This window comes from Lycium barbarum, chromosome 7 (assembly GCF_019175385.1).
Source record: "Lycium barbarum isolate Lr01 chromosome 7, ASM1917538v2, whole genome shotgun sequence".
NCBI classification, from domain to species: Eukaryota; Viridiplantae; Streptophyta; class Magnoliopsida; order Solanales; family Solanaceae; genus Lycium; species Lycium barbarum.
Genome location: NC_083343.1, coordinates 127,528,766 through 127,556,655, shown reverse-complemented (window position 1 = coordinate 127,556,655; position 27,890 = coordinate 127,528,766). Strand labels below are relative to the sequence as shown.

At 34.4% G+C, this 27,890-nt stretch overlaps 1 protein-coding gene and 2 pseudogenes across 1 annotated transcript; 1 reads left to right on the top strand and 2 right to left on the bottom strand.

The window, feature by feature from the left end:
* The first annotated feature begins 3,312 nt into the window (after positions 1-3,312).
* LOC132602613 (probably inactive leucine-rich repeat receptor-like protein kinase At5g48380) lies at positions 3,313-6,416 on the top strand (annotated as a pseudogene).
* Positions 6,417-6,632: 216 nt separating this feature from the next.
* On the bottom strand, positions 6,633-9,452 carry LOC132602612 (polygalacturonase-like). The gene is made up of 3 exons (XM_060315424.1): positions 8,877-9,452; positions 7,879-8,168; positions 6,633-7,238 (listed from the first exon to the last, which is right to left on the bottom strand). Exons 1-3 carry the CDS (start codon positions 9,321-9,323, stop codon positions 6,785-6,787), a joined length of 1,191 nt encoding a protein of 396 aa, XP_060171407.1. The 5' UTR covers positions 9,324-9,452; the 3' UTR covers positions 6,633-6,784.
* Positions 9,453-18,137: 8,685 nt separating this feature from the next.
* Positions 18,138-21,144, bottom strand: LOC132602780 (probably inactive leucine-rich repeat receptor-like protein kinase At5g48380; annotated as a pseudogene).
* Positions 21,145-27,890: the final 6,746 nt, after the last annotated feature.

The following is a 27,890-nucleotide window of genomic DNA, read 5'->3' as shown; positions in this document are numbered from 1 at the left end:
TTCCATGATGACGCCGGAAGCCACCGACCTTACGTCACTCCGATATAGTTATGGCTTTTGATTGGGCTCTTGTGCATGCTTTATATATATATATGTATGTATTTTCTCACACCGCGCCGCGCTATAGTCGGCTGGGCAGGCACGTAGATGTGCACACCACTATAGTGGGCAGCTTATACCCCGGACGCGGGAGGCCTGGACGCAGGCTATGATTATTACACCGCTCCTACATGGACGGGCAGCTTATACATTATCACACCGTACCTATATGGACGGGCAGCTTATATATGTATACATACATGACATGATAATGATTATGAGTAAGTCAGCATGCATTATTTCATTTATATTTGACAGCCAGTACAGATTGCTCTTTATTGATGCCTCTTTATTTCATTGATGCCTTCCTATTTCATTGATATATTGTTATTGTTTATGCCTCTCATACTCAGTACAATTTTCGTACTGACGTCCGTTTTCTTCGGACGCTGTGTTCATGCCCACAGGTAGACAGGGAGGTGAGCTTGATCCAGATTCTTAGTAGCTGTCAGCTGATTGAGAGCACTCCATTGTTCGGAGGTGCTTATGTTTATTCTTTTGGTTCATATATGTATTTCGTGCACGCCGGAGTCTTGTTCCGTCTATATGTATAATATGTCAGTAGAGGCTCGTAGACGCGCAGTGTGGGTTAGATGGTCTCACAAGATTACTATGTTATATTTGTATATGTTATTTTGATAACCTAAAGGGGCACATGTATATAAAATCATTTGTGTTTTTTTTTTTAAATGAAAAATGGTTGTCTTATGATTATGAGATTATGAATGATAAAGAAATGTAAAATGGTTATGACGAGTGAGGAAACGAGCGATGCTCGGTGGTTAGCCCCGGGTACCCGTCGCGGCCCTAGTCGGGTCGTGACATATAACCACGTGAAGTCTCAATTATTTTCACATCATGCCAACTTATATTTGTTTCAGTAAACTTCTAGTTTACTATCGCGTGTGATTCCATCATCATGCCCATATTTGTGTAGTTCAAACAGGAGGAAAAGTCGGGTAACCTTTCATATAATTATTTATAACCCGCTCTGCATATAGTAACATGAAGATTAAATCTTCCCATAATTTGTAGTCTCAATATAATTCATTGCCTTTGAAACTTAATAAGTTTCTTTTGAGACTTACTACAAGCCCAATATTTTGAACAATTTCATTCCTCCGGGTAGTAACACATTAGCTCATCCGGAACACCAATTAATTATGTGCAACCACATATTTCATAATACAATTAGTATGGTGGACGTCTCCTTTATAGGCAAGACTTATTCTTGCTTTTTCCCTTTGGTGATTCATCATAAGACATACCACAATATTTTTGACGTACTAAAAGCATGTGACCAATGACCGTTTATGCCAAACTATTTCCTTATTTCTTTGAAACCTCCACTAGAGGTGAGTTGTGGTATTTGTTCAACCATAAGCATGTATTAGTTCATAAGTTTAATGCATATGGCCATATTGACTTCTAGAATGAATTATAATCATCTAGACATGTCTCATGAGCTTATTGTTTTTTTCCCAAGCATTTCTCATAATTATTCATATGGCCTCGCCTCAACATCAAAAGGTCAAGTGTCGCCTCACTTTGTTTTTCTTTCTTTTGATGAAGGATTGATAAAGCTTGACAAAATGTTCGAACGAATGGCAGTCATGTGCCCAATTCCCTTTCATACCACATCGTTGGCCGACATTACCTTCACCTTTTGAAGGATTATTCCTGAGAATCCTTATTATTCTCTTATTTGTAATTACCACCACGGTGACGATTATTATTTTGTTATTTGCCACGCCCACATTCATTCATACGACCCTGATAATTATTTAGTCTTCTTTCAGACTTTTGATCTATCGCTCTCACATTCGCTTCATAGAATGGAGCAGATTCAGCGGGACGGGCTTCATAATTTTTCTCTTGTGCATGCTTTATATATATATATATGTATGTATTTTCTCACACCGCGTTGCGCTATATATATATATGTATGTATTTCCTCAGAAAGGCATAATTTTATCTTAGTCATCATTATATCATCAATATGGTGCATCGGGTCGCGACCCCAATATCTTATACATATAAGGCGTGCTAGGCCATAATGCGTTGGGACTAGAACCCAACGTCTTCTCATCGTGGAGCACCAGACTTGAACCTGATGTCTTTCCCTCATAAAGCTATGTGAGACCATAATGTGTTGGGACCCAACCCAACATCTTATCATCACGGTGCATCAGGACTCGAACACGATATCTTACCCTTATAGTGCGTTGGACTTGAACCCACCATCTTACCCTTATATAATGTTTATCACAATTTTTCTCATTCACTTCAAGGAATGTAACATAATTTTGTTTAGTCACAACTAGGCATAAAATAATCTCATAATATATTTTAAAACTTTTTTTTTTTCCGTAAATACTGCTTCAGGAGCACATTTAATATCATAAAAATTGAGAGTATTTTCGTATTTGATCTCAAACTTATTAGATCAGTATTCATGTATTTTCAATCTTGTGGAATAATTGAATGTCATGAGTATTCAAAACACAACATGTCGCTTACCTGATGAAGGCTTTCAAAGCTTATTCTCTCCTTGTACAGTTGTGAGCTACAACTTTTTCACATTATTAGATTACTTACAAAGAGTAATATTGTACAAGCAATAGAGCAGTTCATCACAAATAAACATAGCAACCATAATTAATAACACCTTGAATGTACTACTTCCTCCGTTTCAATTTATGTGAACTCATTTGACTGGGCACGATATTTAAGAAAGAGTGAAGACTTTTGAAACTTGTGGTTCAAAATAAGTCTTGAATATTTGTGTGGCTTTAAATCACTTGGATTGAACCCGTGACCTTAAGGATGTAAACATAGCCTCTACCCAGTGCTCTACTCAGCCTATTTTGACCATGTGTTCCTTTAGTTAATATTAGATATATTTTCACAATTATACGCATAAAATATCGAGTTTAGTCGAGTGACCATGTGACCTAAAATTTATGCATAAATTCGCCCCTGTGCGTGTGCGTGTATATATATATATATACCAATTCCCACATGTTTGAAATCTTTACGCGGAGAACGTCAGACAATGAATTAAGTCAAAGAATCATCAATAAGTAAAGACATTGAGCTTTTTCCAAGTTGCTTCTAGGAAGTTGACTGATTGGCCGGACTAGTTTGACCCCATTGCTACAATAAGTTCTTCAGGTTCAATGCAAATATTTCCTTCTTCATAAATTCAAGATTTAGAAGGAAGTCTCTCAAATAATGGATAAAACAAACTTCAGAACAAGACCTTTCTTTTTCATCTACACTGTTGTTGGATTTCTGTTTACATTATTTGGCAGATTTTGCGTCTGCAATGCTGCAGAGAGTGATTTTTATTGCTTGAAATCAATAAAAAATTCATTACAAGAATTGAATGCTGGCATGAGAATGAAAATAAGGTACTGACCATCATACTTCCAAACATGGGATTAATAGGTGAGTTTCCTCGAGGCATTCGAAATTGTACTGGCTTGACTGGATTAAATTTTTCTGGCAACAGCTTGTATGGAACCATCCCTTCCGATATATCAGTAATACTTGAATATGTTACATCACTTGATCTCTCAAATAACACATTTTTTGGCAATATACCGCCTGATATAGAAGGTGAAATTCCAAGCAGGATAGGCAATTTGCTTCGTCTGAAGACTTTCAGTGTAGCCAACAATTACTTGACTGGTCTAGTGCCATCATTTGTTAGCAAACAAATCAATGCTGAGAATTTTGCACAATCCAGATCTTTGTGGGAAGCCCTTGAGTGGATGTGGGGATTCTTGGATATGGAAACATATAGATCGTGCTTCGTTCATCAAAGCGTTTGTGATTGGTTGGGTAGTTTTCACTACATTGGTTTTAATCCTTCGTGTATTTCAATTTCCTAGCAAAGCTAGCAACACGATAGTCTCATTGAACAAATGGAAGCTAAGGTCAAAGAAACATTTAAATTCAGGAAGTGAAGAGAAATTAAGCAGCCACCAGAAGGTAAAAATCATACTGAATTATCAGATTTCCCCTTGCATTGTTAAGTTGTATTTTTTGCTTGCACCGCATGTTGGGTTTAATTGATAGGTTGAATGGGAAATTGGAGGGAAAATGAGTTGTTCCCTTTTACTTTATGAAATAAGCATTTGTCTCTCATTGGCAGTGGAAATAAAAGTTCTCCTACTTAAGAGTAGAAACACTCCTTGTTGCTAAAGGGTTAAGAAGAGGGTCTCCCCTCGCGCCGTCGTCATCGCTCAGCTCGGCTTATTGATAGTCTTTTTGGACCAAATTTTCTTTAATTATTAATTAATTAATTAATTAAATTATCCTGATCCTGACCGGTTAGTGACCCGGATCAGCGTGTCTGACCGGCGACCCGTTTCTTTCCCGGATTATTTTTAAATTTGCCTCCGTTTTTTTTTTTTTTAAACTGTGACTTTTCTAAAAGGTTGCAAGCCTTTTCTGAAAGGTTGCAAACCTTTTCCCAATCAGTGCTTCAATGACTATATATTTTCGTTGATCCTCAGAATTTTTACTTACGAAATTTTCTGATATTCTTATTCTTCTTTTCTGCACTTCTTAAAATCTTGTGTGATATACTGCCTTCGAGTGGTTCATCGTCATCAAAATTTACTGTACAACTATTTTGGTGAGTAAATCGTTCTATCCTGGGAGGAAAGATTCCAACACCTCGGCTACATTGAGGGGAATAATTTCCTTAAGGACACACTGTGAATTCAGTGGGCTCGGTTTGATTTTCCATATATGTTCAGATACTGTTCATATTTATTTCAGTTTCTGTTTTACGTTTTCTGAAATTTTTCCAGATTCTGTTTCTGTTTAACTTTATAATATTGGATACAGAGTAATAACACCGCATTAGTTCATCGCATACTAGAATGTGACCGCAATAAGCTTCTCAAAGTTTTGTTCTGTTCTGTTCTGTGTATGGTCTAATAGCTCAACTTGCTTTTTTACAGATACTAAAGCTGGAGAAGTTTGTTACGCGAATGAGCTTCAAGGAGCTGGCAAACACGACTTCTGATTTTAGTGAAGACTATCTGGTAGGAAACGGAATGTTGGGCAAAGTGTAAAAAGCAATTCTACCGAATGGCTGGACACTTGGTGTCAAGAAATTGAATGACTAGGAGAATTTGGAAGATGAGTTGGTCTCGGAGATAACAACTCTTGGTGGTTTGAGGCACTGGAACCTATTGCCTCTAATAGGTTTCTGTGTTGAAAGGGGAAAAAGACTTTTTGTTTACAAATACATGCATAATGGCAATCTTCATGAATGGCTGCACTTGAATGAAGATAAGGCCAGGAATTTTGACTTTCCTACGAGAGTTAAAATTGCACTTGGGATAGCAAAAGGCCTGGCTTGGCTTCATCATGGGTACGAATTACATGTTACACACGGAAGCATAAGCACACCATATAGCTTGCTAGATCAAAATCTTGAACCCAAAATATCCAACTTTTGGGAAGCAAAATTTTGGAGTAAGAATGATTCTACTTTAAGTTGGGGTCTTTTCCCAGTAGCTGAATATTCAGGTTTAGGTTCTTACAGGCAAGATATCTGCTGCTTTGGTGTCGTGCTTCTTGAGCTTATAACTGGAAAGGAACCACATGAATTGACCAGCTCGAGAAATCTATTGATCACTCTCCTTGTCTACTTGATGCAGATAGAGATTTGCTTGGAAAAGGAGTCGATGATTTGATCCTCCAATTTCTTGACTTGGCTTGCAACTGTGTGAAGTTCTTTCTGAATGAGAGGCCAACAATGCAGAGGCTAACAATACTGTAGCCCTAGTCATTTACACTCAAGAATATTTCTCAAGGTCGAAGGGACTGGATACAAAAGATACCATTATCAACTGATATTTCAAGTCTAAATGACTAGGGCTACAGTTTATCCGGTTACTTAGCAAAACAAATTAGGAATACTCTAAATTAAAGCATGAAACCTGTGTTACGAGTCTGTATGCTTATAGCTTCTGTTACAGCTGTAAGATTTAAGAATCTGTATCTATTTTACTGCATTTGGAAGCCTTACTAACTGCATTTGCAGTTTTTAGAAGAATATATGGAAGACTTACGCTGAATTGACTTAGTTCCAAATTTTATTGGCAATTTCTGAGAGTTGTATGCTGAAATTGGCCTCGAGCAAACAGAACCAGATGCTTTTACAGAACTAAGAAGATTACTGGAACTTATAGAAGTTCAAAATTCTTTTTTATTCTTTTTTTTACGCCTCCCCCAAGGAGCTCCACCCTTTTGCTCCTTTGGTGACTCGAACCCCCAACCTTCAGGTTGGAAGGTGAAGGATGCTTACTATCTGAGCAATCCCTCTTGTCATGTCAAAATTCTTAATATGAATACTGAACATTTTACTTGCCTAAATGTGACAAATAAAGCATGTAATTGACACTTCGAATAGACCAAAGTAGAAAGACATTCTTTAACAATGAATAGTGAGAAGACAATTTCTCTTTGGGTTGCTAAGTAGGGCATTCAAATCGCCCCACGGGCTCAAGCAAGCACTTCTAATTTCAACAAAGTAATATGACAAAGCTACTGATACTTAGTATAAGCAATTAAATTAAACCACTGGTTCTCTAATCTAAATAAAAAGCTACCTAAATATACCAAAATTAATCAGGGAAGAACCGTTTTCTTGAATTTTCGATTACAAACAACCGGTAGGCTGAATAATGCCAGAAGTTGCTCCTGCCACATTAGTAGCACATGAAGCTTCAGCAGCTGCTTCATTCTTATAAGTGAGATTTACGTCTTCCAATTTTATTCTTCTGCATGGATTCTCTTTACTGCAATCAAATTTCATCGCAACTCGTGTTGCTGAACTTCCATGGATATCTTGATATGTGACATCACTTACTTTCACACCTGAGACCTGGCCCGGACAATTTTTGTTATACGGGCAGTAATTTTGATCGATAACGATTGGATTTTGAACGTCAATCATCGTGGCGTGCTGGAAAAGAACATTATTGACAAAGCCAGTACTTGGTCTGCCCCATGTTTTGATCCTCACACCATTTGTTGTGTTCTTAAATATAACTGATCTCACTGTCACATTCTGCACCCCTGCTTCTTCAAAATCCTTGGCTAAACTTCCAATGCTGCACAAAATTCGCCACATTTCTTTTATATAGCAAGTTATCCGTCTTATTTCCATGTTTACTGATCTCACTTATTATGGACAGGTACATGTGCTTATCTTTTACTCCCCCTGTCCCAATTATTTATATGACACTCCTTACTTGTAGTAAGTTAAAAAAGAATGACACCTTTCTGTTCCAATTTATGTGACATTTTTCGGATTTTGAGATTCAAACAAGTCTTTCTTCGACCGTAAATTTTTCATTAATCTTTTGAGTATTTTGAATTATCAATTATTGTGAATTATAGTACTTTTTACATAGTTTTCAAATATTTATATTTTATTTCAAAAAACTTAAAGATTCATGTGCGGATTGGCAGTCAAAATTAAACTGTTTGACTCTCGAAATCCGAACGGTGCCACATAAATTGGGACAGAGGGAGTAATAATTAAACTTTAATCTTCCAATTTACCGTTAATGAGATGATTTATAGCCGTCTTTAATCTTCCAATTTACCGTTAATGAGATGATTTATAGCCCACACAGCTATTTATGACTGTGTTAGATCACAAAGTTCAAAAGTCTTTCTTATATTCTTAAACTCCGTCTCTAGTCAAATATCATCACATAAATTGGAACGGAGGGGTATTACTTTTACCTGATTCCATGTCCAGGGCCACAAGCCATATTTTGGATCCACAAGTTAGTTGTTCCTGGACCGATGGATACGCAATCATCTCCCGTACTAATTATCGAGTTCAAGATTGAGATCTCCGACGATAATTGAACATGAATGCCATCCGTATTCGGGCTTTTTCCTGGGGCAAAAACTTTGACAGCCTGCAACTTCACATTTTTGCACCCATTGATGACAATGTGAAACATTTGGCTGTTCAATGAAGTTAGTCCAGTTATTGCTACATTGTTAGAATTGGAAAATCCCAGAGTCTGCAAATAGCAAGAAAACAATATAACAATTTGTCAGCATCCAACTCAATAATAAGCAATTGGATTTTCATTTCAGTTTAAAGGCAGCATTTAATTAAGATTTCTATGGTCTAAGGTCATAGCTCATTACCAGTAAAGAAGTTAATACTGCCTTAGAAAAAATTAAATAACCATAATAATACCAGGGTAGAAAATGCTTGCACGGTTATTCACATAAAGTACATGTTTATCCTTATTTGAAGGGAACGTTACAACTCATAAAGAAAACTGCTAATTTTGAGAAATGAACAGCCTTTGAACTTGTCTATTGCACACTATAGATTGCCTAAGAGATAACAATATGTAACAATTCATAACCTGAATAATAAAGCAGATTACTTGTTGCGACATGATAAAATATACTGGTGGTACATATAGTTACGTTCTTTATACTGTCAGTGTATATAAGTTAAATTCCTCTTATAATAGGTACCTTGACGTCACTGAGGCAGCTCTTGCTAAAGAGGAATGAAATTTTGAATAATGTATACTATAATAAGTTACACTATCAGGTTATCTAAATGATAACTACATGTAACAGTTCATAAAAATAGTGAGATTAGTACGTAACATGGCTAACAAAGCAGGTTAATTGCTTAAATAAAATAAAATAGTTATGTCATTTATACCGTCAGTGTATATAGGTTAAATTCTTCTTAGAAAACGTACTGTGGCGCCCCTCGGACAATTCTTCTTGTGGGCTTTGCAAGCCCACAAACCAGATCCTTGGCCATCAAGTCTACCACCATGAATGGAAACTCCATCAACACCTTCAAACAGAAGCCAATTTTTGGCATTTCCAATCACATTATAATTGGAAGGCGCCACACGTGTACCATAGATTCGAAACATTATGGCTTTGTTCTTGCATTTTCCTTTAAAATGTGCTTGTTTAACTAAGAACTTTCCTTGTGGTACATAAATTGTGGCTGGTTTTGAAGAGCCACAAGCTGAGTCCCAAGCAGTTAAAAAAGCATTTGATGAATCAGTTTTCCCATCTGGTTTTGCACCATAATTTGCAACATTGAATGGACAAATATCAGCTATGGATTCAGTGAAAAAGATGGAGAGAAGTAAAATTAGAAGAATAGAAGATGCGGGGTTCTCTATTTTCATCTTTCTTGAGGCGATATGAAATGACTAATTACAGACCAAAATAGCGAAGATTAAGAGTTGAGATATGCTATGAGTGTGGTTGAGCAGTTTTTGAGTTGAGGCATATTTATAATTGAGCTTTAATGTACAACTTGCTTCTTTCTTTTTTATTATTCAGTTTTACACTTAGTAAAAAGAGTTACTATCTTTTTGTGAAATACATGTGAAATAAAAAGCAAGAAAACTGTTTTTCCTGTAGCTCGAAAATGTAACTTACTTTACTTCAAGATCTAAAAAATTTGAGAAAGAACAAGAAGGCACTAGCATATATTGCTCACATGTTAAAGACTATAGCTACAAAAAAAAAAAAACAATTAGTACTAACTAAAAGTTTTTCCAAGAAGCTAAAGGAAGCACTTTGAGCTTATGTGGATTATGGAAGTTTTTTGGCATAATATGTTAACTAGGAAATTTGTCCGCGCAAAGGAGAAAATGTATTGATTATTGAACTTCTAAATAATTATAATGTGTGTTCTTTATTATAATGTGTTTGTGAAATTAGCACGGACATGAAAATTATATTGATGATTGAACTTATAAACAATTTACTTTATTATAATGTGTTCGTGAAATTATAAATATTTCAAATTCATATATATAATTAAACTTTCATTTGAGTCGGATTTAGTTCACTTTTTGAGAATATTTACATATAAGAAATTTCACCCCATTTTGTAAGTGAGGTTATTACCACTTACAATACATATGTCTTCGTCTTTTTCTTCAGGCAACACTTACACAGGAAAACACTAAGTGATTTTAGGAGTTGAACCACTCTTCTTCGGCAAAATCCACCTACATATTTCAATCGATTTTTATAATTTTGCAAAATTACATGACCGAATAATATTTGTACCATGAGTTGAACTATTCAATCTCAACTTGTTTTTTTCAACTATTTTGAAATACTCAAAAGTAAGATGTATGCATATTCAAGAACCAATTTATAAGTCTACAAAGCAAATTTAGTCATCTAAGCAACAATAAGAAATATTAGATTCATACTATGGAATGTGGATTTTCAAAGCACTTATTCTTTGTTAGTTTGTTTCGGACTTCGGAGGTAATAAACACTAAATTCATATCTGTGTCGCTCTATTTCTTTAGCGCCTCCCCTGTCCCACCATTTAAATTTCCACTTCAGAAAAGAAACAATCATTGGAGCTGCAAATATGTAATTATTATACGCGTACGAGCTTATCAAAATGATTTTTTTTTTCTTTGTCTTCATCTTAATTATGTCTTTTTTTTTCTTTTTCTTTTTGTGTGTGTGTGTGTGTGAGTTTGTAGAGTTATTTCCAATTTATACTATTGAGTGATGAAAAAGTTAAAAATGGAATAGCTATAAGAGAATATAGATACAATTATCAAATTAGTATCACTCTTTAAATCTTCAAGCAAAGCAATGTCCATTGAAATTGCTAAAGAGGCATACATGTATAGATGCCTTTTTAGATGATGTCGACCCTTCCAGATTTCGCTTAGTGTTAAACTACTACAATAAACTCGTAGCTAAACCTAGGGATCAAGATGAATGAAATAAGTTGATGTTACAGCCCTGAATTTTCTATAACCCCACCTTTTGCCTTCCTTCCATTATCTACTTTTCGTTGATCAACTAATTACCAACGTTGTATGATAGAGAATAATTAACAATATTGTTACACCTCGGAAAATTTTCCGTTAATGCACAGTGAATAGAATAACGAAGAGCACGAAGTATACGGTATTTCAATAGGTAAGGAATGACATTTGATGACCCTAATTGAGATTTCAAAGACATTCGAGGTAAGAGAAGAAAGTTTGCCAAGAGAAGGCAAGGCATACGATATGTATCGGGAAGGAATTACGAGTAACAAGTTAATGATGACTTAATGATATTTTGAAGAAGAGTTATAACGTTCCTTAGATTGTTAATGAGGTGATAAACAAGTGTTAAGAAGGTTCCATAAGGATTGGAGATCAAACGAGTCGACGAGAATGAGTTCGGAATAACTGGCCGTATAAATTATACTGATCGTATGTTTGGCCGTATAATTAGCCCAGATGGTCAGCCTCACTGGACCAAATCTACGGCCAGACATACGGTCAGTGAAATTTATATGGACCGTATGTTGGTCCGTAGATTTGGAGCGGGACAAATTTGAGTATTATTAATAAGGGGTCCAAGTTATTTCATTTCATTTCCCCTTTACTCCCCTTCTCTCTAGAACATTTCTCCACACTTCTCCCACAAGAATTCAAGGAATATTAGTGATCAACTTCATCAAACCAAGAGAATCAAGTGTAAGAAACCCATTAAAGTTCATCCAAGACAAGAAATCCAAGTGGAGGTGGAAGTAGGGTTTTGTTCAAGTGAAGTGTTTCCACCCAAGGTTCATTCCTACACCATCTAAGGTAAGTTTTATGGTATTTCAATGTTGTTTAAGGTATTGAGAGGTTGAAAGACTTGGATTGTAGAAGGAAATAGAAAATAGGTCATGAATGTGGGAATAGTGTCATTTTTGAGTAATAGCTTGGATTGAGTCATGATTCTTGATATGTTGTGATTATGGTTATGTTATAAATGATGTTAAGAACATGGGATAGACATTTTATATGAATGAACGTAATAGTGTGCTATCACCATGGAAATGGATGATTTGAAGTGAATGGAGGAATATGGATGAATAGACTATTGTTATGATGTTGTGAATGCTATTATATATGTTTGGGAGTTGATATATGATATGGAGGAAGTCGTATAAATAAAGGAGATGTTGTTCAATTTTCTCTAGCTTTAGTCAAGTATGCTAAGCTATTGATTTTCTAATGTTAGTATAACTCTAATGAAGGTAGAAACGTGAGCATTGAAGGAGAATGTGCAACTGATAGAATAGTTGAACGGAAAGGTATGTAAGGCTAACCCTTCTTTCATAAGGCATGGTTCCTTGGCCAAATATCTATTCTTCTATGAGCCTATGATGTCCTCCAAATGATTCTATCTTTAAAAGCTACTAAGCTCATGATTCTCAATATGTTACGATTGTACTAAATTCCTTATATGATGTGTAATCCTCTAGGGATAGATGTAATGAACGACGATAGTAATGATGTCAAAGATGCTTATGAGCTCCTATATTTATATATATGTGTGTGTGTGTGCGCCTATGTATGACTATTATGTAACATCGAGCTTATATGGCCGAGTATGTTATGTATCGCGCGCACACCACTGCAGTTGGGTATGGATAACACTGAGCCTTGGTAGGGCCAGGTATGTATACTCATCGAGCCTTACCATGGCCGGGTATGTGAAACATCGATACTTCATGGTCGGGTATGCTATGAATATGAATATGTAAATGAATTATGAATACGAATGTGAATATGGATACAAAATGTAAATGAGTGCGGATACGGATATGGATGTATGTACACAATCACGCGTTAGAAATGGAAGGTCCCTATGGAAAGCAAGTAAGTGTTATGACGATGGTTCTACTACCTCCTATCTTATGCTATTTCTTATGTTGTCTATTATGCTTTCATAATGATGTTGATCATGCTTTACATACTCAGTACATTCTTCGTACTGACGTCCTTTTTTTTGTGGACGCTGCGTCATGCTCGCAAGTGGTCAGGGAGACAGGCTTGATCCATAGCGCTATTACTCAGGGACTACATAGCGGAGCTCCATCTCATTCGGAGCTACAACTTTTGGTATTTATTCTTTTGTGTACATACTTATGGACATGGCGGGGTCCTGTCCCGCCTATATGATATGACATACTCTCCTTAGAGGCTCGTAGACATATGTATATGGTTAGATGAATTTGGCCTTGTCGGACTACATTTTGGATATTATTTTGTTAGCCTCGTCGGCTTATGTACATTGTTGTGGGCATAGTTGTTGATGATGATATATATAAATTGTTGCCTAATGGAAATAGCATGAATAATGGATGGAAAGTATGGTTTAGCTATGTGGCTCACCTAGATGTAAATGTGAAAGTATGATAAGAGGTGCCCGGGTGGGTTAGCATCGGGTGCCCGTCGCGGCCCTCCGGTTGGGTCGTGACAAAAATCAACAAAAGAAAAGAGAGGTGCAAAATAGGTCGAAAAATACTATACGTTGCAATTATTGTCATATATAATATAATGAAAAAATACATCTCAAAAAATATTTAAAGTTCATATAACTTGACTCTCGAAAAGCGAAACAATAAGAAATATTTTAGGACAGAGAAAGTAACATAAAATGTTCAACGAAAGAACATAAAACACTTGATACACAGGAAAAAGTTTGTTCTAATGACAAATTTGAAGGTTCAGTAAATAGAAAGGTTCTGGTTAATAGATATACCTGAGATTGTATCTTTGAAAATTACCTCATTATATATGATAGGAAGATCAACTTCAACTCTTCATTTTCAATAACCTTGTCAAAAAAAAAAAAAAAAAAAAACCTACGGAAAACATGTTAGAGCATGCAAATTAGAGTAAGTACAAAGAATCACCTCCAATCTATATATAATGCAAAGAATATTAAGAGGCACAATTAAGGATTAATTATCAGTGCAATTGTAAGGGATTAATAAACGCAAAAAACTGTTAGAAATATAGTGATTAATTAGGAAAAACTGTTATGGAATGTGAAATATATAACCTAATTGCTATTTAATATGGAGTCTTTATTATGATGGACTATTGATTATTTTATTTGGTAAATTGAGTTAATTAAATAAGAAATGCCAAAAAAATGAGATAAAAGATGAATACCAATGGAGGCCTAAGAGAGGTGTCACATCACCTTTTTTATTCCTAGCTTTATATTATATATAGATGACCTGAAACTGGTTTTCCTTTTTTCTTTTTCAGTTCATTAATAAACAGAAAGAAAAAAAATTGAGAACAGAGAATTTTTAGATGACAGAAACTGAAAGTTGGTTATCAAAGATTTAACATAAATTTCTTCAAGCAAGAGAGGGAAATAAAAGGTCCCTCACATAAAACAGTTCTCTAATCTTTATTCAGTTAATTGACTTTTTGTCATGAACAATAAAAAGCCTATTTTATAGTCGTACATGGGCAAGACAGGGTTACACCATTATAGGAGAACCATTTAGCTTTGGATTTTTTTTTTTTAAGCTTTGGAATTAAGTTACACTTACAGTGTGAATTCATTTACACTATTTATTTGATTTATAGTGTGTTTGGTTAAGTTTTTGGGAAGCTAAAAACTTTTTTTTTTTTTAGAAAATAATGCTTATTTGGAAAGCTCGAGTAAACAGAAATTGTTGATTTGATATTGACAAAAGTATTTTTCAAATTGATTTGTCCAATACAAATTATTAATTTTCGAAAATACTTTTTCAAAAGCACTTCGGACAACAAAAAAAATATTTTTCAAAACAAGCAAATTCTGGAAACTTGACCAAATAGACTATAGTATAGCATGTTATATTTCATTTATCTAGGTTATAAATGGAGTAATATTTATTAAATAAAGTTACCTAAAATTATCTTTCAAATGACGGTGTAAATAATTTTGGCAGTGTCAGTACATACATGCTAAACAAGCTAGCTTTATAAACATGTTATTGTCATTTTTTAGTATTTTTAATATTGTTGGGAATATATGAACACATTGTGCCTATGCCTATTCACGGTGATAATTATACAAGAGAATGAAACAGAAATTCTCTTTGATCTTTGCCCTTGCTTTTGACATTTCCCCCACTTTATCTTATTTGAAAGTTTACAATTTAGTCGTCTTTCAAAGCAAAAACAAAAGAATATTATTTGAATTTGAAAAAGTTGATGTTCTAAAACCTATTAAAAAAAGTAAAAAAGAAGAAGTTAAAATGACATTTAATTTGGAATTAATATTTAAGGGTGCATAAATTAATTGATTTTGTTATCAATATAAATGTGATCGCCACAACTCGAGATGATATCCGGGGCATCAAATATTGTGAAACTTATTTGTTTAGTCTAAATGTCTAATAACATTTAACCTATGGTGAAAAAAGAAAACATAAAATTAAAGTCCAATTAGAATTTGTTTTAAATGACAGAATTAAATTAAGAAAGTAGAACTTTTTTCCCTAAGAGAGAAAGTAGAATTAGCTTGTTATTCTTTTCTCACAATTTTATAGTTGTCCAAAGAGAAGTTGAAGATGCAGATGTAAAAAATGAAGAAGAAAAAAAGAGAAAAAAAAGAAGGAAAAAAAAAAAAAAAAAAAAAAAGAAGAAGAAGAAGTCGAAGATGCAACGTGGGGGGCTACACCACTAGCCAATAACGGAGAAGGAATTTCCATCTCTCTTAAGAAAACAAAAAAACGGATTTACCAAAAGTTACTTTTTAGATTTAAGTTATGTGTATTGAGAGTCATGTATAATTTTTTAACACTATCATGGTAAGCAGATATATAAAAACAAGTCACTTTCCCTAATATATAAGTCTGATCGACATGCATGATCACCTAAAAATAAAATAGTAAAATGTTATAATTGGTTAAATTTCGGTGACAGACTGATAGTGTATAAAGGTTAATATATGATACTCCCTCCATTCTAAAATAAGTGTCTCTTTTAGCTCATGCACACCCCTTAAGAAATTGCTCACTTCTAGAAAATTATGAATGTTTTTACCAACTTACATCTAATGAGTGTTTCGAAAAAGAAAAGTTATTTAATGATTCTTGATTATAAATAAGGGTAAGTTTGAAAGAATAAGATTAATTTCTTCTTGAAATCCTAAAGCATCACTTATTTTGAAATAAAATAAAAAATCTAAAAGGACACTTATTTTGGAAAGGAGGGAGTAACTTACAATCAATTTTTCAAAACGTCCATTGTCAACGTTGTCCAACATTGAAATGTGTGTTTTATTTGTTTTTAGCTCGTTGCTAATTCAATCAACAATTTCACGTAAGCAAACACAAGAATATCATGCATAAAAAAAGTAGGAAGTTAATTACTCCCTCCGTTTTCATGTTGCTTGTCACTTTTCTTTTATAAAAGTCAAACTGTATAAATTTTTATCAATATTTTAAGATATATTTTTTCATCGTATTAATATGAGAAGAATTAAAATTTGTAGTACTTTTCGTGTAGTTTTTGAATATCTAAACTAAAATTTTAAAATACTGAATTGATTTAATCCAATTTATCTCAGATGATTAGTCAACTTGACCCTCAAAAAGCGAAACAAAACAACTAATATGGGACAGAGGGAGTACTTTTAATCTAGTTCATATAGTGTATTGGTAACTGGTAAGTTCTTATTCCTGATTTTTGTAGTAGTTGACTAAATTAGCATATTTAACCTTCAACTAATTAATTATGTTTTTTTATTTGGTGATATAGGAAATACGTTATGTTTAGACTATTTACAACAAGATTCCCCTTGATGATGAATGGAACTAACTTTGTCCTCCGTTTTATTCCTAAATTAAACAAAATGATCTAATTTTATACCCTTCACTGGAAATTGGGCTCATTCATATCTTTCTCGTTATAATTTTGGCTCGAAATTCCACTCAGACACGAAATACAAATAACTTTATCCCTATGGAACTTGTTGGACCGACAAAGTTTATGAATTATGATGGCAGGGAATAGACGTAGAACACGTCAAGTTACATTTAGAAGAAGAGAAAACATGTCAAGTCAATAAAGTCCAAAGGTCTTAGCTTGGACTTCTTTCTAAAACATGCTAAAAATGGATATACAGATGCAAGTTGGGGCTTCAAATTGCTTAAGCTTAACCAAAAGAAAGGACCTTTCCTTTTTCATCACCAAAAGAGAGACCTGGTATACCAAAAAGTGCACCTTTTAGTACAACTGAAATAAGTTACAGTGCACCATTTGAACATGACATCATTTGTTGATGTCATTTTCTTTGTCATTCAGTGTTCAGAATCCACAACCTAGCTCGAACAATTTGAATTCTCATGGTAAAATCTTTAGTGCTCTTTACCAAAAGTGACCTCATTTCCGGTAATCGAACTAGAAAGAACCTCTGATTAAGAGTAGAGAAATTATTTACCATACATTCCTTCACACATCTCCTTTTGTATTTGCTAGATATCCATCATTTGCTCCAAATACACCATAAAACTTGTGAGTTGTTCATTGTTTTTAATTGGACTTTGCTAGATATTCATCATTTGCATCTAGAAAGTAGCCTAATGCATTATTCCTGTTTGCAATCCTAACAATTAATGACCTTAATCTTCCTCAAATTGTCAGTAATAAGTAGCCTTCCTGACTCACTAAACCTTACTCTAGAGAAAAAAGTTATGAGAAATATAATTGCAATGACTTTAGTTAGTATACAGAATGAATAGACTCGATCTAATAAGCATCTATATAATATTACAACTAATCAAATTTTAGATTGAAACAGCAGGGGGGATCAGGTGTTGTAGTTGGTTTGAACATCATGGTTATGGTTTGAAATGAGATATTTGCACTTGATAAAATACTAATGTTCTGAGAAACTGCTTTAGGCCAATTTCTGAAGACAACTCTCAGAAAAATGCCTATAAAGTGCAGCATTAGTCTGCTGAGGCTCTTTTAGAAGCATGCAATCGATATGGCTTTCCAATGTTGTAAATTATATGCAAGTCTTAGATATTACAGCTGCAGCAAAAGCTATCAATGTAAAAACACAAAGCTTTTTTGATGCTATTAAATTGATGTGCTCTAACCAAATAAACAATAATAGTACTAGTCTTACAGACTTCAAATGGCAGTTGATAAGGGAGTTTCCTATACCTGGTCGTTTCAACCCTGAGAAATTGTCTTGAGTTTTTCATACACTGCCAGCATCGTCGGCCTTTCATTAGGAAAAAACTTCACACGGTCACAAGCTAACTCTAGAAATTGGAGGATTAAATCATTGATTCCTTTCCCAAGCAAATCTTTATCTGCATCAAGTAGACTAGGCGAGTGATCAAATAGATTTCTTGAGCTGGTCAATTCATGTGGATCCTTCCCCGTTACAAGCTCGAGAAGCACAACACCAAAGCAGTAGATGTCTTGCTTGTAAGAACCTAAACCTGAATATCCAGCTACTGGGAAAAGACTCCAACTTAATGCAGTATCATTCTTACTCCAAAATTTTGCTTCCCAAAAGTTGGATATTTTTGGTTCAAAATTTTGATCTAGCAAGATACACTGTGTGCTTATGCTTCCGTGAGTAACGTGTAATTCATACCCATGATGAAGCCAAGCCAGTCCTTTTTCTATCCCAAGTGCAATTTTAACTCTAAGAGGGAAGTCCAAAATCTTGGCCTTATCCTCGTTTGAGTGCAGCCATTCATGAAGATTTCCATGATGCATGTATTTGTAAACAAGATGTCTTTTTCCCCTTTCAACATAGAAACCTATAAGAGGTAATAGGTTCCGATGCCTCAAACCACCGAGAGTTGTAATCTCAAAGACAAGCTCGTCCTCCAAATTTTCCCTAACATTGAGCTTCTTGATTGCAAGCGTCCAGCTATTTTGTAGAATTGCTTTGTACACATTTCCTAACATTACAATTTCTACTAAACACTCTTCACTGAAATCAAAAGTCGTTGTTTGCAGCTCCATGAAACTCATTCTAGTAACAAACTTCTCCAGCTTTAATATCTGAAAAATAGCAAGTTGAATCATTTGAACATACAGAAACAGAACAGAAACTTGAGAAGCTTGTTGCTGTCATGTATTGTTGAGCTGAGCTTAAATTGGTTTTCATGCTTAACAAACAACTAAAAAGAACGACGTCTCTTAGAGATACTGGTTATGCTACTAAATGGATTGCAAGAGTATTATGTAGATATCGAAAGAATCAGGTTCTTAGAAGACTGCTGATCAGAAGCTGCGAAGCTGATTTCAAGTGCAAGTTGGATTTCTTGAAAAATTATACTTATGGGCTACACGCATTGCATCAAGAAATTCGTGAACAGCAAGGAAATATTGTTACACTTGCATAAAGGAAAAAGGTAAGGAAATAGGAGAAACCGTGTGGAGGTCGAAGCAAATTAGTAAACCAAATCCAAGTGGGATTGATTCCTTAACCAAAATACTTTCAGTTTTGGGGAATAAGTGTAGAAGAATTCGGCCAACGGTACTCTTATATAAAGCACCGCATTGCTGCTATTGAGGCTCGTGTTATTTCGGACAAACACTAAGATTACTCTTAGCAAATAGCAGTCATTGTGAAGGATTCAAGCTAATCAATTAAAGAACTTGTTCCAGAGGAAGAAGCTGTCTTAGTTCTTGAGTTGGTTAGGCTTGAGTATTTGGTTCTAAATTGTAACCGATTTTACTTGTCAGAAGTATTGTTGTAGCTGATCAATGGTGAAGTTTGCTTAGCTTTCTAAACTAGGAGTATAGTCTTAAAAGGGGTAGCTACATTCAAAGTTGATTGCAGGGGTTAAGGTACTAGATTTAGTCCCTTTGGTTATAGAATTGTAACCTAAAACTGCTCTTGGAGATAGTGAAGTCTTGAGGTAAATCCTATGAGGGTAGGTCGTGGTTTTTTGCTCCCTTGAGCAAGGAGTTTTCCATGTAAAACTGCTTGTGTACTTTAATTTTCGCACTTCACTTTCAGTTTGTGTCTAGTTTACTGATGTTAAAGAACCAGGTTCTTTATCTCGGGAAAATCGGGGAAGACACAATTCACCCCCTCTTTTGTCTGGATGCATTGCTAAAATAACATGTATGCTCATCAATCATCGAATAAAAAGTTTTACCTCCATTCAGTTCTCCAGTCAAGAATGTATATGTATCATGATGGATTTGCAATGACCAATCACTAAACTAGAACTACAGCAACAAATATGTAGCTAACAGTGCAGAGGGGAAAAGCTAAAAAGCTAGAAAAATCTTTACCTTCTAGTGGCTGCTTAATTCCTCGTCACCTGGTGAATCACTTCGTGGACTTAAATGTTCCTTTCTCCTCAACTTCCATTTGTTCAATGAAACTATCTTGTTGATAGCCTTGGTAGGAAATTGAAATAAGCAAAATACTAAAACTAATGCATAGAAAAGTACTAAACCGACCACAAATGCTTGGATGAATGAAGCATAATCAATATTTTTCCATATCCAAGAATCCTCAAAGTCCTCAGAATACTCACATTCTTTCAAGGGCTTCCCACAAAGCCTAGAATTGTTTGCAAAACTGTCAGTTGTGATTTGTACGTTAACAAATGATGGCACTGACCCAGTCAAGTAATTGTTGGCTACACTGAATATCTTAAGGCGAGGCAAAGATCCTATTCTGCTTGGAATTTCACCTCTTAGATTATTGTTGTCCAACATTAGAAAGTTACGGTATGCACAATTAGCTATATCAGGCGGTATATTGCCAGAAAATAGGTTACTTGTGGTATCAAGTGTGGTAACATGTTCAACTATTACTGAAATATCAAAAGGGATAGTTCCATACAACTTGTTGCCAGAAAGATCTAAACCTGTCAAGCTTGTACAATTTTGAATCCCTCGAGGAAACTCACCTATTAGTCCTAAGTTTGAAAGTCTGAGGTTTAACCCCCTATTTATCATAATCATGCCAACATTGAATTCCTGCAAAATGACAGATGGAACCTTCGATAGCATTTCTAAAATCCCAGGAGCCTAAAGAATTGAAAGGATCTTGTAATGAATCTTTTATCGATTTCAAGCAATAAAAATCACTCTCTGCTGCACTGCAGACACAAATTGTGCTAAGTAATATCAATAGAAAGCCAAGAAATAAGCAACTGAAAAAGAGAGGTCTTGTTCTGAAATTGGTTTTCTGCATATTTTGAGAAACTTCCTGCAAAATCTTGAACCTCAGCATAGAAAATCTCTCTGAAGAATGATTATACTTCAAATTTTATACCAATTGTAGCAATGGAAAAAGCTTCAATTTTTGTCTATATTTATTGATGATTCTTGACTTCATGGTTCGATGTTCTCGGCTTAAAGGCTTCAAACATATGGAAATTGGGATAAGCGAATAGTCAAATAAGAATGGATGGAACTCTGGGAGATTATAAAACAAGAGAATTGTATTAAACAAGAATAAACAGAATTTATAAAGAGGAAATGAGCAATATATAAGATTTACAGTTAATGGTTAAGTACAAAAATAAAATAAAAAAATAACTAAGCAATCGTATAGTTGCTTTCCAAGAATTTTCTCCATCTGAAAAGTTGTCAATAATATGATTGTATTGTTAGAATATTATGTAAATATTTAGTTACCATCTAACTAAATATTTACATAATATTCTAACATGTATATTGTTGAGTCAATCCTACATATGTAACACAATGAAGTCAACTACTTAATACCAATGATTTCTCCAATTCTCCTTATATTTAAGTGTATCCAGTTGTTGACAATTTTGCCTCAGTTTCCCCCTTTTTTTTAGAAGGTGATTTATTCTATTAGTATACATACTTATAGTCGACTTCTCTTATTTACAAGATGCAAATAAAAGCTATCTAAATAAAGAAACTGCAAGATGTTAACGTCATGATCTGAAAACTTATAAGTATATTTTAATGACTAATTATATATGAATGTTGTTCTACCACTTTAAGCATACAAATTGAGACTTCAAAAGTTCTACAATCTTTGGATTTGTCCTTTGGGTTCTATGATTATGTTTGGTCGAGGCTATTTTCAGCATAATACTCATAGAAAATTGACAATTAAATTTGAAACTAAGTCAATTCAGAATAAGTCTTAAATACATCATATCATCATATATTATTAAAAGTGGGAAGCTCCATAGTTGAAAGTTAGATTACAATAATACCCTTCAAAAGTTAAAATAAAACCATTTTACCCTTCACTTAAACACTATTTATAATATTTATTTATTTTTAATGTAATTTACACCTTAAGGAGGTGCTTCCTTTTATTTCATCACAAAAAGAGCGGTTACAGAATAATAGAGGTTAGATGTGACAAAACCCCTGAAGTTTTCCTTAGTCTAATTCACAGGGAGAAATATTTAAGATAAAAAAAACTATTTAAATAAGCATGTTCTTTATTTGTTTATGTCTTGTGGAGGCTGTCTCTTGAAAATCTAGGTAGTAAGCGCCACCAGCTTGTTTTGGAAGATCTTTAGTATCATAAAAAAAAAAATCCCGATCCTACATGCTCCATTTGGCTAGAGCCTCTGCAACTTGATTTGCCTCCCTATAACAATGTTGAACTTTGTTGGAAGTTTGAGAGAGCATTCTACTGATATCATCTATTGCATCTTGAAGCTGCCAAGCTGTGTTGCTTTTGCCCTTTATCATGTTAACAATGATTAGGGAATCACTTTCCAGAACAATATTTTGAAAATTCTGTGAAATACACCATTGTAAGCCATAGATTATAGCCTTTGCTTCTGCCAAATTACTGCTGCCCATTCCCATGTATTTAGCAAAGGCCATGATCATTTTTCCATTATTATCTCTAACTATTCCTCCCGCTCCAATAGAGTCAGCTGCATTGTGACTGCCATCAGTATTGAGTTTTATCCAACCCATTGGAGGTCGGATCCACCTAACTATAACGTAATCAATCTTGTGTGAGCTGCTCATAACTTGATTGGTGAGATCTTTCCATTTCCATACCCATTGAATAGTAGAGTTGGTCTTTGATACTATCCATTTTATATGATAAAAGATCTGGTAATGATTCTGATGTTTGAAACCTTTTTCTTTCCATATCTATAGGCACATCTAGCCTTCCATATTTCCCATTAAATAAATATAGGAATAATTTTGAGTAGATCTTTGTGTAAGCAATTTCTGGGCTTGAATGTCCACCATCTCATCATTTGGGTTCTGATGGAGCCTGGTGTCACACCCCATTTTTACCCCGGAGGTTAGAGTAGAAGTATGACGTATTGGAGATTCCTGTTTTTTGTTTGTTGTTTTTAAGGAGTCGCCACCTAATTATTTATGGTGAATTAGGACACCTAAATTTTATTAAAGTTATTGTTTAAAGTTAACTCTGTTTAAGGTCTGCGAAACTTAAGATTCTGGATAAGGGTTCAATTAGTCTAAAGGGAAGGTATTAGGCACCCTTTAAGACCCATTAACAATGGTTAACCGACCGGACTTATGATTAATTAGGCTAAGTGTAAATATAGTACTATAAAAATATAACTTGGTAAATATAGTTAAAGTTACAGATAGATATAAAAAATGTTGTTTAAAAAAATGGGATTTGTGGAAAAATAATAATTTGTATGAAAAGTGTATCTTTAATGCTATTTTGTAATACGACTTATAAATGTTGTTAAAGTTTTAAACGAAAGTATAATAATTTGTTTAAAATAATACTTGTAGAAAACACAACAATTTGCGTAGAAGAAGATTCTAAATGTTAAATGAGACTTAAAGATATTGCTAAGACCTTAAATGAAAATATAATAATGTTATTCAAAAAACATGGTTTGCGGAAAATAAGATAATCTACCTATGAATAATAACCTTTTAAAATATGATTTGACAATATGATATTTAGATAAAGATGATATTATGTGAATATGGTGGTGTAAAAATGCCTAGACTTGTATTCTTAATAGGAGGCAAAGGAGGTGAATTTCATTTCTTACTAACTTATTTAGCCAATACGGCTAAAGATATGCATAGTTGAATACGTCTTAAAACTAATGCTTATAGAGAATACTCGGATTAATATTTATATATTAGTGACGTTTGTGAATTTTAAGATAGTAAAATAAAGTATGATTCCTTTGACTTGAGATATATAGTCATGCTATTTGAAAATCAATTACTCGAATAAATGTTATAGATACCATTAATAGTTTAGAACATAACTAGAGGTGAAAATAAATTTATGGAATTAACTACCCATTATTAAACTACAACCCTTAATGTACTAGAATTTATCTAAATTAGCAGACAAAATGTTAGTCATATAACACATATTAAATACGCACAAAATAAAATAGATGTAATATAAATGGGCTCGGCCCACTTTCCAGAATTGTTATGGTCTGCTTGCAGCTGAGCTTCGGCCCAACAACAACTTCTATGTGTTGCTGCTGTCTGTTACTGCCGCTATTGGGCTTCAGCCCAACATTTTCAGGAACTCTTTCAAATGGGCTGGACACGAGAAGAATATATTGTTGGGCTTTTAGTCCAACACCGAATGTGGAAGACAAGTCCCTTGGACTCATATGCGGAGGTCATGCGTAAAAAATGAAAAGGAAAAGGATTAGTATATAATCAAAGAATAATGTTAAACATATAAAATATAAACTCAAAGTAGGCTGTGTATATACCATGTATATTTGAATGAATGAAACCGAGACAGGGCTAAAAAATGTCCAAATGCGTCACAACAATGCGGCAACATGGTTAGTAGACTAGTTAGCAGGTGTCGTCATTTGACGTGTTTTAAAATGATCATTCATTCAGACAATGTTCAATAGCCGGACTCTTGTACACTGAGGGTGTTTTGACACAACAAGAAATGAGACCAGGCATGAAAGGATGCTGGTCCCACAATAGTCACAGATAAAGCTATTCTTAGTGGTGCATGGATCTGGATAGACCCAAAATTTGACTCAAATCAAAAGAAATATGCAGATCACATGAAAGGGCAAATATAGGAGGAAACATTATAACTGAACATGCTCGATTTACCTATAAACAGAAAGCAAGAAATCTAAAGCCACACCTAAACACGATAAACTCATCTAACAAGAAGCAGGAACTAAAATGCCATGACTAACAACATGATGCTATACTTAGCGAGAAATAGGCATCCAAATGCTTAAACGCATGAAGCACCAAATAAACCAAACAACACAGCAAATAGTATCCAGGATTGCCTAAACTAAACACAACAGCGACTAAAACACTACAACAGTCCAGGGGAATATTGTGGTGTTCAGGCACACATTTTCAGTTCATATTCATCATATTGACAATGCAAAACACTAAGATTTATAGCGAAATGGGCAGTAAGGCCCACTACCAACAAAAATAGTTAGAGGAAAAACAAGTTCAGATCTAAATCGTGTTCAAGACATTCAAGCAACCCAAAAGAACAGAGCAAGTTCAGTTTCCAGGATAACAACATATGAATAAAGTCAAGCAAACCTCAACTTATTAATAGAGAAACTGAGGAAGAAGTCAACCTTCTCAAAGTTAATCCACCCAGATTCTCAAAGTGATTTGAATATAGTGTTTTCTTCATTAAGTCAGACACCTCAACAATAAGACATCATACACAGAGATATATTATTTATATCCCAGTCAGTAAACATTTTTTCAGCCGAACCAAACATGTCTTCTTCTACAGCTAGAATCACAAACAAAAGAACTTGGTATTACACTATACTCTGATGTAGCAGGGCAGAATCAGAAATATATGAGTTACATAGCCAAGGAATGGTGTAGGGACAATTACCAGCTTAAACCCAAAAATTCAAATCAGATTTTTTTGAACAAGCGAAATAGATGTTATTATAGTCATATAGATCCACACTTCATGCCAAACTAGACAACATCTACCAAATGAGCTAAGCCAATCATACGAACACAAAACAAAGATTAAATATCAAACAAGATGAAATGGATGTTTGAGACTAACTTTCTTTTTCACATAGGTTCTTACAGGAAGTTCTTTTACTGAACTGAGATCAGACAACATTCAGATTTATTCAATTCCATAAAGTCTACACATCAGTTCTAGCTAAACAGACACGAACAGAAGCAAACAAATATACATGTAATGAAACAAACATACAGAATCACGTCTAGATCATACGACACATGACTAAAGATTTCATCAACAGGTGACTTCAAACAATATTATAAGATTCAACAGAGTACAAACATGATACCTAAAATATATCCACCACGATATGTATATCAGATGTATATCGAATGTATATCTTCTTCTTATCTTGGTAACCCACTGTATATCCTATGTATATTTGATTTCAAATGGATTCTAAGTTTTGGAAATTCAGTCTAGGCATCCAAGACTATAATATACATCTTTCAAATTCATTTTTTTTAGAAATTAGCATCCTATCCTAACAGCACCCAGATATCAAAAAAATAATATGACGACAGAGAAATTACATAACATAAAAATAGCAGAACCACTAAAAATTTAACTAAAACCAGATACTGAAGACTTGACGTAATAAATGTATTGAAGTTTACCTGTTTTGTGTGCAATGAACTGGGGCGTCGACAGCGTTGAATCTATTCTCGAATACGACGAATGATTGCGAAACCCGAATTACCAACCCAGAAGTTCTTCTTTCCCGGCAGACCCGAATGATTTATTGAATCTCGATTTTTGTATGGGAGTTTGTAAATTCCCGATTTGGTTATTTTTAGGGGGGATTTCCGATCTGTTTCTAAAACTTGTTCTTATTTTTGTTTTGAATTGATTTTTGTTTTCACTCTTTGATTTCCCGAACCCCTTTCCGTTCATAAGCCAAGCAGATCCCCTTTTTTTTTTTTTTTTTTTTTTTTTTGTGTCAGCTCCCCCTTAAACGTCTCCAGACCATCCCATTTATAGGGTTTCGATTCGGGTTTGAGAAAGAGAGAGAGGAGCGTATAAGAGAATAGTGGGGGACAGAGGGAAGTGGAGCGGAAAAGGGGGAGCTGAAGAGCGAGAGTGGAGGAAAATCAGGGAAAGGGTAGCGACGGTGGAAAAGGAAAAGGGAGAGAAAAGGAGGAAAAGGGAAAGAAGAGAGGGAGAGAGGTGAGGTTAAAAAGAGATGGAGGCGGAAAGAAAGAGAAAAGAAAGAAGAAGAGTGAGGAGGGATTAGGGTAAAAAGAAATGGACTATTGGGCTGGGTCGGGTGTAATGGGCTGGTTCGAAAAAAAAATGGTAGTGGGCTGGTCCGTTTGGGCTGGTCCATTAATTTAAATATGGGTTGAAAATGTGGGTTGGGTATAGAAATGTGGGTTGTTTGTTTTGGGTAGGAAATAATATTGTATTTGTATTTTAAGCCATTAATTTGCTGAAAAATATTGGTCCCTCCTCCGCTATTTTAATTATTTTCGGGCTTCTAATTTAGTAACTAGTACAATATTTATTATGCGAAGATAAATAGCAATTAATATATATAGAAAGTAAGGATTTACAAAGTGTTGTCTTGTAATTAATTTAACGATTCCAAACCCGAAAAATGAAACGATGACGAACATTTCAAATTTGTGATAAAGTAATGCTCGTAATGTTTGAAAATAAAAAATAGTGATATTAATAGTAGTAGCAATAAAATATTGTAAAAATAAAGTATTTAGCTCGTCAGTAAATTTAGAAACCCGAGTAAATTAAATAAAAGTGGGACAAAATTGGGTGTCAACAGATGCCCCTCTTCGACCGGAGATGATGTAAGAATATTCGGGCGAAGAAGTTGACGTAGTAGCCAATTTTGTTTGGACCAATGAATATGAATTTGTAAGAAAGTACGGTTTAGGAAAATTGATGGAAAATATTATGAGGACCGAAGGAATTATGGAAAATTATGGCCGAATCTCAGTTTCGAGTTGCCT